The following is a 12,924-nucleotide window of genomic DNA, read 5'->3' as shown; positions in this document are numbered from 1 at the left end:
CCCAGTTCTGCTGGATGGAGAAGCAAAGCCCAGAGCTGAGCCACCCACATGTTGGATCCTTCAAGCAGCCTGCTGCAGCTCAGCTTTTCCTGGCCTTTTTGGGTGCTGGCCCACACTTACTTGGCACTTCGTTTGCTCAGAGGAGCTGCCTCAGCCTTCTTCTCTGGCAGGTGAGGGATGAGGACATGCTGCTGTTTCATGTCCACTGGCACCATCTGCAGAGACTTTTTCAGTTCCACAAGTGCCATGGAGGATGCACTCTCTGTCTGAAGCCTCTGCATTTCCACCTGCGTCTTCTGCTACAGGGGAAGAAGAAAGAAGGAATGTTTTTATGTGGAGGTGTTAATGTGGGAGCTGTCCCATGGCCGTGGGGCAGTCATCCCCTCAGGGTTTTCCCAGGCTCAGGGCAGTTTCCCTGCAGCCTTCTTTCTTTCAGAAAAGTAGCATGAAAGGCCTCAGCCTTCGCCTTTAAAGTTAAGGGGAAGACACTTTCACAGCAGTAGGCTTTGGAGGAGCCCTCCTCCATCACGGATGATAACATTTTCCTCACTCTCCCACTCTTTCCTTGAGAGCCTTGAGTTGTGCTCAGAAGTCCTCTTCCTTCTCCCATTCTTAACTGAGCTGCTCCTCAGCCAGCGATGCCTGCAGAATTCTTTCATTTCACTGCTAACAAAGGCATCATACTTCCTACAAGGAGGAGGAGTGTGGAATGATAAGAGAAACATCAAATTTCCACAAAGGCAATGCTTGAAACAACCCAGTAATGGGTACACAGATCCAGTGGCTACCTATCCTGTTCTCCGTTGACCCTCACAGGCAGGGGCTTGAATTTGGGGCCAGGCCGCAGCACAGCGCTTGCCCTTCCCCTCTTCTCCCATCCTTCAGGAGCTCTCCTGACGTGCTGTCAGCATTCTGCAAGCACACAAGAGGAAGATTTGCTGCTACAGCTTTTGCTCACCAACTGTGTGGCCAGCAAGGAAAGGGCAGTTGGTGGGGTATGTGTCAGGACCCCCGTGGAGTTCACCAAGTCCCTGTGTTAAAGGAAAGCCACTCGATGACTCAAGGGGAAGAGCCCAGGGGCTGCTTCTTTAAGGTTCCCCCCAGACTCACCTGCGAGAAGGCTCTTTTTCCACTGCAGCCTGGCCCAGCTTTGCCTCCCCTTTCATCTTGGAGAGTCTGGCTGGAGAGCGACTCTGGCACGTGAGCAGCCGGCTCTTAATAGCAGGAGGCATCCCTGTAAGGAGGAAAAGAGAAGGCTAGTCAGAGCAGCTCCTCGGTGGCGTCTTGGCCATGGCTGCCAGGAGACTGCTGTCATGTTACCTGTTCTGTGAGATTCCTCCTCCATCCTCTCCTCTCCCTTCTTCTTGTTTTACTTACCTGTTTTCAGGTGTTGGGAGGTGATTTTCCCTTGCAGCTCCTCCACGTCATATATGGAGCCCAATCCTAGCAGCAAAACTAAGCCAGTGTAACTCCAGGGCACATCTTTCAATGCTGTAAAGTGCTGGTACTAGTGCCAAAATTTGACTCTCTGATGCCTGTTCTGCCACCTCCTTGGCTTCTCTGACAGCCGATCTATTTCCTCTTCCAATACCAGTATCCCGTGCTTGATGTCCTTTATAGTGCGTAATGGCAACTTGAATAGGCAGGTATACAGCTTGGAGTAACTTCAGTATCTCTTCTGCATGTTTAATTGAGGATGGTAAGAGTCCTCTCTCCTTTCAAATTGCACCGTGTGCATGCACCCCACCAAAGGCATACTTCTGATTTGTCCAAATATTAATTCTTTTCCCTTTTGCCAGCTCAAAAGCTCTTACTAAGGAGATGATTTCAGCCTTTTGGGATGATGTTTGTTACCACATATCCTGTGGGGTGAACTCCCTGGCGGATGAAGCTGCTGCCATCCATATGCCCATCGTCCGCATCTTCCAGGGGTGTTTCCTTTAAGACTTCTCAAGTCTCTGAGGTGTCCTGAGGGACAAGTGTGTGCTCTGCAACACAGAGAGGAGCTTCCCCTGCAACTCCTCCATGAGGTATATGGAGCCCAATCATGGAAGCAAAACTAAGGCAGTGTGACTCCAGGGCACCGCTTTCAATGCTGTAGAGCGCTGCTCTTGGTGCCAGCATCTTGATAGGGGCTTGCTGTGGGCTGGGAAGGGAAGAGCCATTCCCCCAGCCCATGGTTTTTCCAGGCTGTGGAAAACTGTGCTTGGACTTTGCTCTTGCGGAGGAGCATGTCCTGGTGTCCAAGGAAAGGCAGGCATAATTCAGGACACCAACTGAAGGTACACCTAAGGGAAAAGCAGCAAGGAGCTTCTGAGTAACGAAGACCGGCCTGCAGAGGAGGGCAGTCACATATGGGCATCTGTTGGGTCCACCAGCACTGTGAAAGAGCTGGCTGGCTGATGGCTCCTGTGGAAAGAAGGAAATGCCTAAAAGGCAGAGCTCCAAGAGGCTGGTGCAGCACAATCATGGTGTGTCACTGATGCCACAGCATCTGATGCCCTGCTGCTGCCCTACACCTGCAGCTGTGCCAGCTGCCAAGAGCAGAAGGCAATCACTAACACACTATTTTGCAATCTGCAAGCACACAAGTGGAGGATTTGCTGGCAAAAGCTGTTGCTTATTAACCAGACACCCAGCAAGAAACAAGGCATTTCCTTCCCACACCCAAATGGATCACCTTGCACACCCCCTGGGGCACTCTCGAGGATTGTATGGGACTGAAAGGAGAGAGTTTCCTTCTCAGTGCTGGCATGCTCGGCTCAGCTGTGGCCCTACAGGAAAGGGGATCTACAGGAAAGTGCTCCCTGAGTGCAGGGAGAGAGAGAGAAAAGCTGCTCCCTGACAGGGCGGCTCCAGCCCCGCCCTCTGACAGCCCTGGCGGCCATTTGGCAGTTCTGCCTGCCCCCCGCGCCACAAGCTGGCTGAGGCCTTGGGCTGTCCCCAGCACGGCTGTCAGCAGAAGGCAGCTGCAGATGAGCTGAGGCTGGAGGCAGGATGTGGTGGGGCATCTGAATTCCTGGGGCACTGTCCTGTTCCTTTCAGTGATGTCAGCGTACAGCTCCGAGCGCCCTCCTGTTGCTGGCAGCTGGGCGCTGCTACTCCCACTCTTCTGCGATGAAGCTGCAGCACAAAGCACTGCGCAGAGCCCGAAGCGCCTGTCTCCTGATGTGGGCGGGCCGTGGCTGGTGTGCCGGGGCTTGTGTGAGGTCATGGATGCCTGTGGGAGACAGAGAGGTGTAGGTTAGGGCCTGAGCAGGTGATGGGCAAGCCCCTGCCTTCCCCCCACACCACCACCCAAGGGGAGGGGTGGCCCAGGACCAGCCAGCCCCCCTGCGCGTACCGAGCCCTTGCTCCTGCTCGCTGCTCTGAACAGGCCCATCCAGAAGTCCCTGGGACGGCTCTTGTTTCTGGCACGTTGCTGGCTTGTCTGCTGGTGTATCTTTGGTGCAGGAAGACTGCGCTTGGCCTCCCTGCTCGGCAGCAACCTGCATGGGGAGAGCAAGAGCACAGGTAGGTGATGGAAGGGATGTCAGCCCTTGTATATGCCTTTTTGGTTGTACATGCACACGGAGTGATCTGGAAGGAGAGGGGATTATGGAATTCGCACGGCAAAAATATCAAGCATGCAAAAGAAATCCTGAAGTTGTTGGAAGCAGTTCAACTCCCTGAGAAAGTGGCAGTCATGCACATTAGAGCACACCAAAAAGCAAACTCAGAATTGGAAAAAGGAAATGAGCTGGCGGACAGAGAGGCAAAACATGCAGCCAAAAGGGAGGTGAAAACAGAAGGGGCCCTGATCCCTGATGGGCAAATCTCCCTAGAAGGTAAGCCCAAATATACCAAAGAAGATCAGAAATTAATTACTGATCTAGAAGGTTCCTATAAGGAGGAGGGGTGGGCTCTTACCCCCCAAGGGAAAATGATTATTCCCTCTTATATGATATGGCCCTTGGTAAGAGAGGAACATAGAAAGGCACTGGGGGGCTGAAGCCTTATATAAGCATTTGATCAGAAAAATTGTAGCAAGGAATCTATACACCACTGTGAGACAAGTGACTCAGCAGTGTGACCTTTGCCTCCAGACTAATCCCCAAAGTACTCCAAAATTAGAGATAGGCCAAATTGGAAAAGGGAATGGGCCTGGACAGCAATGGCAGATTGATTTTTCGGAACTCCCAAGAAAAGGGGGGTATCGATACATGTTGGTATTAACTGACACGTTTTCAGGTTGGCCAGAGGCGTTTCCTACCAGAACAGCCAAGGCTAGGGAAGTGGTAAGAATACTAATGCAGGAAATAATACCACGTTTTGGAGTACCAGCTACTATATCCTCTGACACGGGACCACATTTTATTTCAAGAATAGTGCAACAAATCAGCCGCCATCTAGGTATAGATTGGCAACTTCATACCCCATATCGCCCTCAGTCAAGTGGCCAGGTAGAAAAGATGAACCACTTGATCAAACAACAGATTGTAAAATTGGGACAGGAGGCTAATCTGGGCTGGCCTCACTCTCTTCCTTTGGCTCTCTTACGCATACGAACAAGGCCAAGAGCAAAGGAGGGACTGAGCCCTTTTGAAAACCTGTATGGACGACCCTATGGAGTGCAGAAGGGGCAGAAGGGGATGTCCGCACAAGCAGGAGACGAAATTATGACATCCTACATGGTGGCATTAGGGAAACAGTTAGATAAAATTGGAAAACATGTAGCTGGAACCCGGAGTAGGGGTTTGGATAGACCTATACACAATGTACAACCTGGAGATTGTATATATGTAAAATCTCTTACAGAAAAAACTCTTGGGAACCCCAATGGGAAGGACCCTTTCAGGTGCTGCTTACGTCATACACTGCAGTAAAAATTAAAGAACAACCTGCTTGGATTCACCACACGAGAATCAACAAGTCAACACAAGGTCCATGGACACTTGAAACGACGGGACCAAGTAAGTGTAAATTGAAAAGGCAACATGCGTAGACTTTGGACATTGCTTGTAACTATTGTATCAGCTCAAGCATGGAAGGAAAACTCGTATGTAAACGTAACCGAAAGAGTGGCCCGGTCTTTAAATTTATCAGACTGTTGGATATGCACTGCACTTCCGAGGGGCAATATGGAAATCCCACTATACGGGATACCCTCCGGAAGTTGGACTAGTGCATTATATAATAATCAGATGTGGTCCACTAAATGTTGGGGAATGGAAAGGGTAGACTATACCCTCCCTGAGGGACCGAAATTTGCTTTACAAGCATGGGGAAATGTTAAAAGTCGGTGTACGGGGGACAATGATAGCAGCGAACAAAAGATCTTGCGTAATCTGGGGCTTAGTTTTGGTCGGGAACCTGACTGTTCAAAAACGGAAAATGTAGGGGGATATAATCTAGCCAATTTAAGGTCATCTTGTAATATTACTATCCAAGTAGCATACGACCCTGATAAGGAGTCTGGAGTGGATGGATCTTCGGAAAGTGGGTGCAAATTAGGTATAGGGTATTGGTGGCTATGTGGCGATGGGAGGGCAAGGAAGAATTTACCACCTAATTGGAAGGGTCCCAGGGATGGGACCTCATCCCTCCAGGGATGAAGAATTTACCACCTAATTGGAAGGGTCCCAGGGATGGGACCTCATCCCTCCAGGGATGGGGACTCCACCACTTCCCTGGGCAGCCTGTTCCAATGTCTAACAACCCTTTCGGTAAAGGAGTTCTTCCTAAGATCCAACCTAAAACTCCCCTAGCATGTCCTGCAAAAGTTCTCAGGCGGGTATGTACAGCTTTTGCTAAGACCATACTGGGTGTGCCAGTTCTGCAGGCTCCACCAAGTGCCATCACTCCACGTTGTGGTCTGTGGCAGTTAACAAGCTACCTAAAGAGTCTGAGCCTGGTGTGGGCACTTGGCCTCATTAACATAGAAAGAACTGTCTGGAGCCCATTTTTCACGAGAATGCACACCTGGCTATGTAACATTACATTTTCCTCACCACTTTCCTTTATTTCATTTGTTTTATTTATAGTGGGTAGCTGCAACCACTTGGAAGAAAAAGCAGAAGAGGAGAGAGAAATGCTGCCCAAATGTTTGCAGTGTGATCAGACTTCTGACTGACCTCTTTTAAAATGCACTTGCGTTATTACACATTTGGAGTCACAGTATTCCCCAACACTCTAGTGCAGTCTTTGGCCATCCACCCACTGGCTGCTTCAGAGAAGGAATGAAAACGAAGAGGCTCTAACTCCAGTGGTCACCCTGCTGGCTAAAAAATCACCAGAGCTGAGGGTCACGCACAGAAAGTGGAAGGGGACGGTGCTCCCTGCACCTATAGCTGGATGACGTGGGAAGGTTCAGCCCAAGGAAAAGTCCTGGACAGTGCTAAGAGAAGTTGCAGCCTCCTTTCCTGCTCCTGGGGCAAGGCCTGGGGCCAGCACCCTGCAGTGACCCTCACAGCCTGCGGACTGCTCTGCCCGAATCTCCAGGGTGCAGCAGTCTCCTTGGGGAGGCAGCTCCCTGACAGGGCAGGCTGCAGCCCCTGTTGTGACACGCGATGAGGCAACAGCGGGGCCGTCTGTGACATCACACCACGTCCTGCTCAAAAGCCCTGTGCGCCGCGACCTGCCCTCACTTGGCTGCGAGGCCTTCAGGAGGCAGTGGCTGGTGCTGCTCTGCTGGTGCTGCCGCTGTGATCTTGAGGAGCTGCCTTGCAGAAAGCAGCCAAAGGCACTGGGAAGCAGCGTCCCCGCGTGGGACAATTCCTGCTGACGAGTGGAGGAGGCCCGGAGCGAGATGGAGGCCAGGAGTGCTCCCATCCTGTGCAACGGCCGCCTCATGTGTCCAACACTCATGCACCTCCAGGACGATGGTGAGCCCAACAGGAGGTGCCTGAGGAACAGGCAGCAGCGCAGCCCACTTGAGCTGCAGTTTCTTGTGGGGAGAGAGAGGGAGGGTCTGGGGACATAGACACTGGCCCCATTGGCCACGAGGACTGTGCTGGACGAGAAAGCTGGCTTGCAGTATGACGTCTCTTGCCCTTGCTTTTCAGAGATTGTGAAAGTTTGGGATGCAGTATCCCACTTCATCCGCAGGCAGTTTGCGCTGAACAAGGTGAGCTTGGCAGCCTCATCCTGCCCTCTTACTCTGCTCTTTCCCACAGCCCGCCTCCTCAAGCATCAGAAACACCCCAGCGGTGGCCTGCAAACTGCAGAGGTGTCAGGGGCCCCTTGCTGCTCTGGCAATATGCACAAAAGAAGAGCCCAGCTCCAGCAGAAGGACGGGGTCCATTCTGCCTGGTGCTTGTGTGTTGCCCGTGGCCAGAGTGGGCAGGCCAGCATGTCGCTGGTGCTGGCACTCAAGGCTTTCCCTGCTTGTTGGGAAAATCCATGACATTGAGGCCATCTCCAGGGCTCTGCAGAGTGACACTGCCTGGCAACTTCTCATGAGCAGTGGCCAAGGCATGAGGGCCCATCTTCTTGCTTGGAGAAGCCCCAGAAATACTGACCCGTGTTCCTGATTTCTTGCTTTTCAGGGTGTCACAGTACCTGGGCTGGGCACCTTCTTTGCTGTTAAACAGGACCGGCCCATGGCAGGCGTTAAACTCCTTGACGCAAAGAAGCCCGTCTTCCAGGTTTCGGAGCACTTTGCCAATGTTCATGGGCTCCCTTACAAGAAAGAAACTTTTCCTGGTAAGAAGAGAGATGATTGTCTGGGCTCCCACGCGCGGGGACTTTGGGCTGCATGCTCAGCTGCTGCTGGGAGGGCAGTGGAGGGGTTCCACAGCTCCTCCAGGAGGTCCAGAGAAAGGCCTGAGCTCCTCTCAAGCCAAGGCCCATCAATGCCTTGCACGTCCCTCCAGACACCAGCTCCCAGAAACGTCCCTCCCCATCCTGTTGGCACCCTGATGGCTGCGTTGGTGGTTGACTTCTGCTCTAAGCAGTTCGGACAACAGCAGGTGCAGGCTGACACTGGGCATCAGCTTCTATGGCATCAGCGATGCCCCACGACTGTGCTGCCCCAGGCTCTTGGAGCTCTGTCTTTCAGGGATTCTCTTCCTCCAGACGAGCAGTCAGCAAGACAGCTCTGTAGCAGTGCTGGAGGGCCCAGAAGCTACCCAACTGGGACTGCCCTCCTCTGCAGGCCTGTCTTAGTTATTTTCTCCTTGCTTCCTCTCCCTCAGGAATACCTCCATTTGTTTTCCTGAATTATGCCTGGTTGTCCTTGGACATCGGCATTCCTCGGGACACCGTGCAGCGCTGCATTCAGGAGACCCTGCTCTTTCTCTCCTACACCCTTGCAAAGAAGCAGGCTGTGGATTTCATCTTCAAGGACATCGGCCGTCTGGTCTTCCGCCAGAACAGAGTCCAAATGCACTTTTCCTCCGACTTTGTTCACAACCTGAATAGCAACGGCCAGCTGTTGAAATGCCGCCTCACTGTAAGTTTCTCACTGCACCAGCACAGCCCAGGGCTCCTGGGAAATGCCCCGAGAGGCCGTTGGGAGGGACTTCTCCTTCTGGGTCAGACGCGTCTCCTGATGAGGCACAGGAGTCTGGCCCCTGCACAAAGCCAGGCAGTGATTTGCCGGGTGCAGGCACTTGCTGGGCAGCTTGTGCTGCTTGTAAGGAGGGGTGAACACTAAGCCCTGCAAGCTCTGCCCGTGGGCAGCTTTCTGCCTGAGCAGCCGCGATGCCTTCATTGGCACGGGCATCCCTTCCTGTCCATGGTCTCACCCACGACTGTCTCTCCTGCAGAGTTTAAGCACAACGGAGTTGGCCACATCGGAGAGAAAAAGCATGGTCTCACATCCAGCTTCTCGAGGTGTCATCATCTTTCCCAGGTGGGTGCATTGCTTCTGCAGCCCTTGGCTGAGAGTTTTGGCAGCTTTTCAGCTCCTCTCCGGAAGGTCAGCAGTGCCAGGGCTTGCCCAGTGCTCAGGGAGGAGCTGGAGGGGGACTTTTCCAAGCACTGGTTCCTCCTCCACTCCACACCGATTCTTGCTTGTTTTGGGGGCATTCTCTTTGTGTACCAAGGGCTGGGAGGATGTCTATTCCCTGCCCAGCCCACAGCAAGCCCCTCTCAGATGCTGGCACCAAGACCAGCACCCTACAGCCCTAGAATGTGGTGCCCTGTAGTCACACTGCCTTGGTCTTTCTTCCAGGATTGGGCTCTACATACCTCGGGGAAGAGCTGCAGGGGAAGGGTCTCTCCAAGCACCCAAGGGTTCTGCTTTGGAGAAGAAGGGAGACGCAAGTGTGGAGGGAGAGTCTACCAGAAGAGGTAATGTGAGAGCGGGCTCTTGGGAGTGACAGCCCCTGGGAGACCTCTCTGCCCTTCCCTTCTGAATGTCCTCCTGAGGGCAAGGGGTACAGAGGCGAGGCTGGAAGGCTGCGCTTTGCACAGGATGAGGCCCCTCCTCTGACCCCAGTTCCCTGTGGCAGTAGCTCTGCTGGGCCTTCGTAGGAACCAGAATGGCAGGGCAGCCCCGCGCTTCCCATAGCATTCAACAGGATTAGATGTGTCCAAAGGTAGAATGTGGGGTACAGTGGCAGCAGGGAGTCCCAGGACTCCCATCCCCACCTGAGCAGTTGCAAGCCCAATAAAGACTGTTACTTCCTGCTGGAGGGACCAGCACGGGCTTCGTAGTGTGCCGATTTCACAGAACACAGAATGGTTTTAGGATGGGAGCTACCTGAAGACGTCAGCTTGGCCAAACCCCTGCTCAAACTGGGCAACCCAGCACCAGTGTCCAAGGAGCATGTCCTGTGCAGATGACTCCCATCCCCACCCGTGAAATGCCAGTGGCCAAGGAGACTCCCTTCTCGGCCAACCCATCTCCCAGCTTGCTCTGCCTTTTACAAGTAGCACCGGATCCAGCAGGGAGGCTCATTCCCTGCCTCTTTGTGTGGCCACCAAGGAGCAGCACTGACGAGCCTTCTCGTTTCCTCCTTACAGGGATGCCTCCTATTAAGAGCCAGCTGCTCACACCCCAGAGTCTCTCTCTATCCAGACTCTCCAAGATGAAAGGGGAGGCAAAGCTGAGCCAGGCTGCAGTGGAAAAAGAGCCTTCTCGCAGGTGAGGCTGGGGGGAGCCTAAAAGAAGCAGCCCCTCGGCTTTTCTTGAGTCATCAAGCGGCTTTCCTTAGACATGGGGACTTGGTGAATTCCACAGGGGTCCCGACACATGCCCCACCAACTTCCCTTTCCCTGCTGGGGACCTGATTGGTGAGCAAAAACTAGAGCAGGAAATCCTCCTCTTCTGTGCTTGCAGGCTGCTGACAACCCGTGAGGAAAGCTCCTCAAGAATGGCAGAAGAGGGGAAGGGCAAGCTCTGTGCTGTGGCCTGGCCCCAAACTCAAGCCCCTGCCTGTGAGGGTCAACGGAGAGGAGGACAGGTAGCCACTGCATCTGTGTGCCCATTGCCGGGTTGTTTCACGGGTTGCCATCATGGAGATTTGACATTTCTTTAATAACTGCATGCCCTTGTGCCCTGTAGGAAAAATGCTGCTTGAGACACGGGCCCATGGTATGACAAGTGCTTTCAAGCACTCGAGAAGGAACCTTTCTCTTCTCTCAGGGGGCCATGTGCACACTCTTCCCCTCTTAGCTCTGCAAGGAAGCTTCTCTCCAAGAGAAAAGCGTGCACTTTCTGAGCCTTGTTTTCCTCTGAGAAGGACAAGGGCTCCTGCAAAGCCCACTGCAGTGAAAGTGTTCTTGCCCTTAGTTTCAGAGGCTGAGGGTGTTACCCTTTCATGCTGCCTTTCTGAGAGAAAGCAGGCTGCAGGGAAACTGCCCTGAGCCTGCGGAAACCCTGAGGGGACGACTGCCCCACTGCCATGGGACAGCTCCCACGTTAGCACCCCCATCTAAAAACGTTCCTTGTTTCTGCTTCCCCTGTAGCAGAAGACGCAGAAGGAAATGCAGGGGCTGCAGACAGAGAGCACATCCTCCATGGCACTTGTGGAATGGAAAAAGTCTCTGCAGATGGTGCCAGTGGACATGAAACAGCAGCATGTCCTAATCCCTCACCCGCCGGAGAAGAAGGCTGAGGCAGCTCCTCTGAGCAAACCGAGTGCCAGGTAAGTGTGGGCCAGCTTCCAAAAAAGGCCAGGAAAAGCTGAGCTGCAGCAGGCTGCCCGAGGGATCCAGCATGCGGGTTGCTCAGCTCTGGGCTTTGGCTCTCCATCCCCTGGCTGCCTCGCGGAGAGAATGACCGTGGAGAGGCCCTGCCTCCAGCTGTCCCCCTGCAGACCCAAAGTCCTAAAGCTCCCCTGCAGCTGACAGTGACGCACCCACAATGGAAGGAGGCTGTGCTCCCTGCTTTTGGGCAGACAGGTGAGGACCTTCAGAGCCCACCTGAGAGTTTTTTTCTCTGTTGCTGCAGCTGCCTTTCAGTGCGGACTGAGCGCGTGAGGAAACAGCTGGAGAGGAGAGGGGAGGTCCTGCAGAAAGACAAGACCAAGAGCAGAGCTGTCGACATCCCTGGAAATTCTGCAGAGGATCTTCTGATTTGGTAAACCTCTCCTGCAACAGCCTTCATTCCACTAGCAACAGCCCCTTCCTTGGGCAATGAGGCCCCCAGGCTCACGAGAACCCTTGCCCTGGCCTTCCGTAGCTGCTTGGCCAAAGGTCTCCAGCCCGGTCTCACACAGCGCCTCGGCCTGGCGCTGCGTAGATTCCCTGTCACTGGCTGGGACTCGAGGGGCCCCCACAAGGCCACACAGAGCCTTGGGACTCCTGCATATGCACGCTGCACAGGACTGGGGCTGAAGGGAGCAGGGAGTGTCACTCTGCTGCCCTCACTGGAACAGAAACTTGAACCCTTTCTTTTTCTCTCCCTAGCGTTGGTGAGAAAATCCCTGTGCTTCCAATGCCAAAGATGACACGAGCATCAGGGAAACCAGCGAGGACCCCTCGCAGCTGGGAGCAGCTGCGAGCCCAATAAAGTCTTTTGCTTCCTGCTGGAAGGACCAGACGGGCTTTGTAGTGTTCTGATTTCACAGAAACACAGAATGGTTGAGGTTGGAAGGTACCTGAAGAGGTCAGCTTGGCCAACCCCCTGCTCAAACATTGCTACCCAGCACCAGTGTCCAAGGAGCATGTCCTGTGGAGATGGCTTTCAAGTGTCTCCCCTTGAGGAGGGAGACTCTACAGCCTCACTGGAGAACCCGTGAGAGGACTCGCTCACCCACACACTACAGAAATGGATCCTGAGGTTCAGATGGAAGCCACTGTGTTTGCTTCTGCGCCCATCGCCTCCTGTCCTGTCATTGGGCTCCACTGAAATGAGCCTGGCTCCATTGCCTTTGCACCCTGCCCGCAGGCATGCAGTTATCCACTGATCCCCCCCTGAGCTTTCTCTTCTCCAGGCTAAACAGTCCCATCTCTCCCAGCCTCTCTTCATAGGAGAGATGCTCTGTTCCCTCAATAATCCACCTCACAATTTTTGTGGGACTGTTAAGCAGTTCAAGTAGCACCACTCGTGGCCTGCCAAGACAGCCACGAAGGCCTCCTAGCTGAGGCTGCTGATTCTCCCTTGCTGAAAGACAGGTGCTCTTAGGATCCAGCATCAGATCCTGCCTGTGCCTGGAGAGCTGGGAAGAGCTGGGAGCTCTTGATCCTTCCAGGGTGGAACTTCCAAGGTAACGGCTCACTGCAACCTTCCCTTTGGTCCCAGGAAATAAAAAAAAAAAGGCATCAAGCACCTGCCCTCACTCCTCACTCAGCCCAGAATTAGCAACAAGTCTTCCTTCCCTGCTGGTACTGCTGCCAAGGGAGCTTTGAAGTTAAGAGCCTCTTTTTGGAAAACAGCTTTTCCATGACCTCTCGGGTCTGCACATGGCCAAAAAGCAGAGAGAGAGAGAGAGTTTGAAACCTGGGAGAAAAGAAGGAAGGAAAGCCAGCAGGGACTTTAAATCTGCACAGCACAAA

General features: G+C 53.5%; 1 protein-coding gene across 1 annotated transcript; it reads left to right on the top strand.

The window, feature by feature from the left end:
- Positions 1-3,355: 3,355 nt before the first annotated feature.
- Positions 3,356-11,968, top strand: LOC119714918 (uncharacterized). Its single transcript, XM_072032819.1, has 13 exons — positions 3,356-3,827; positions 4,798-4,952; positions 6,024-6,863; positions 7,044-7,105; positions 7,527-7,683; positions 8,175-8,431; positions 8,748-8,833; positions 9,155-9,273; positions 9,949-10,069; positions 10,265-10,388; positions 10,894-11,072; positions 11,378-11,506; positions 11,836-11,968. Exons 3-13 carry the CDS (start codon positions 6,788-6,790, stop codon positions 11,936-11,938), a joined length of 1,413 nt encoding a protein of 470 aa, XP_071888920.1. The 5' UTR covers positions 3,356-3,827; positions 4,798-4,952; positions 6,024-6,787; the 3' UTR covers positions 11,939-11,968.
- The last annotated feature ends 956 nt before the right edge of the window (positions 11,969-12,924 follow it).

This window comes from Anas platyrhynchos, chromosome 1, assembly GCF_047663525.1.
Source record: "Anas platyrhynchos isolate ZD024472 breed Pekin duck chromosome 1, IASCAAS_PekinDuck_T2T, whole genome shotgun sequence".
Lineage (NCBI taxonomy): Eukaryota > Metazoa > Chordata > Aves > Anseriformes > Anatidae > Anas > Anas platyrhynchos.
The sequence above is the reverse complement of the archived record's forward strand: the minus strand, read 5'-3'. Positions and strand labels throughout refer to the sequence as shown.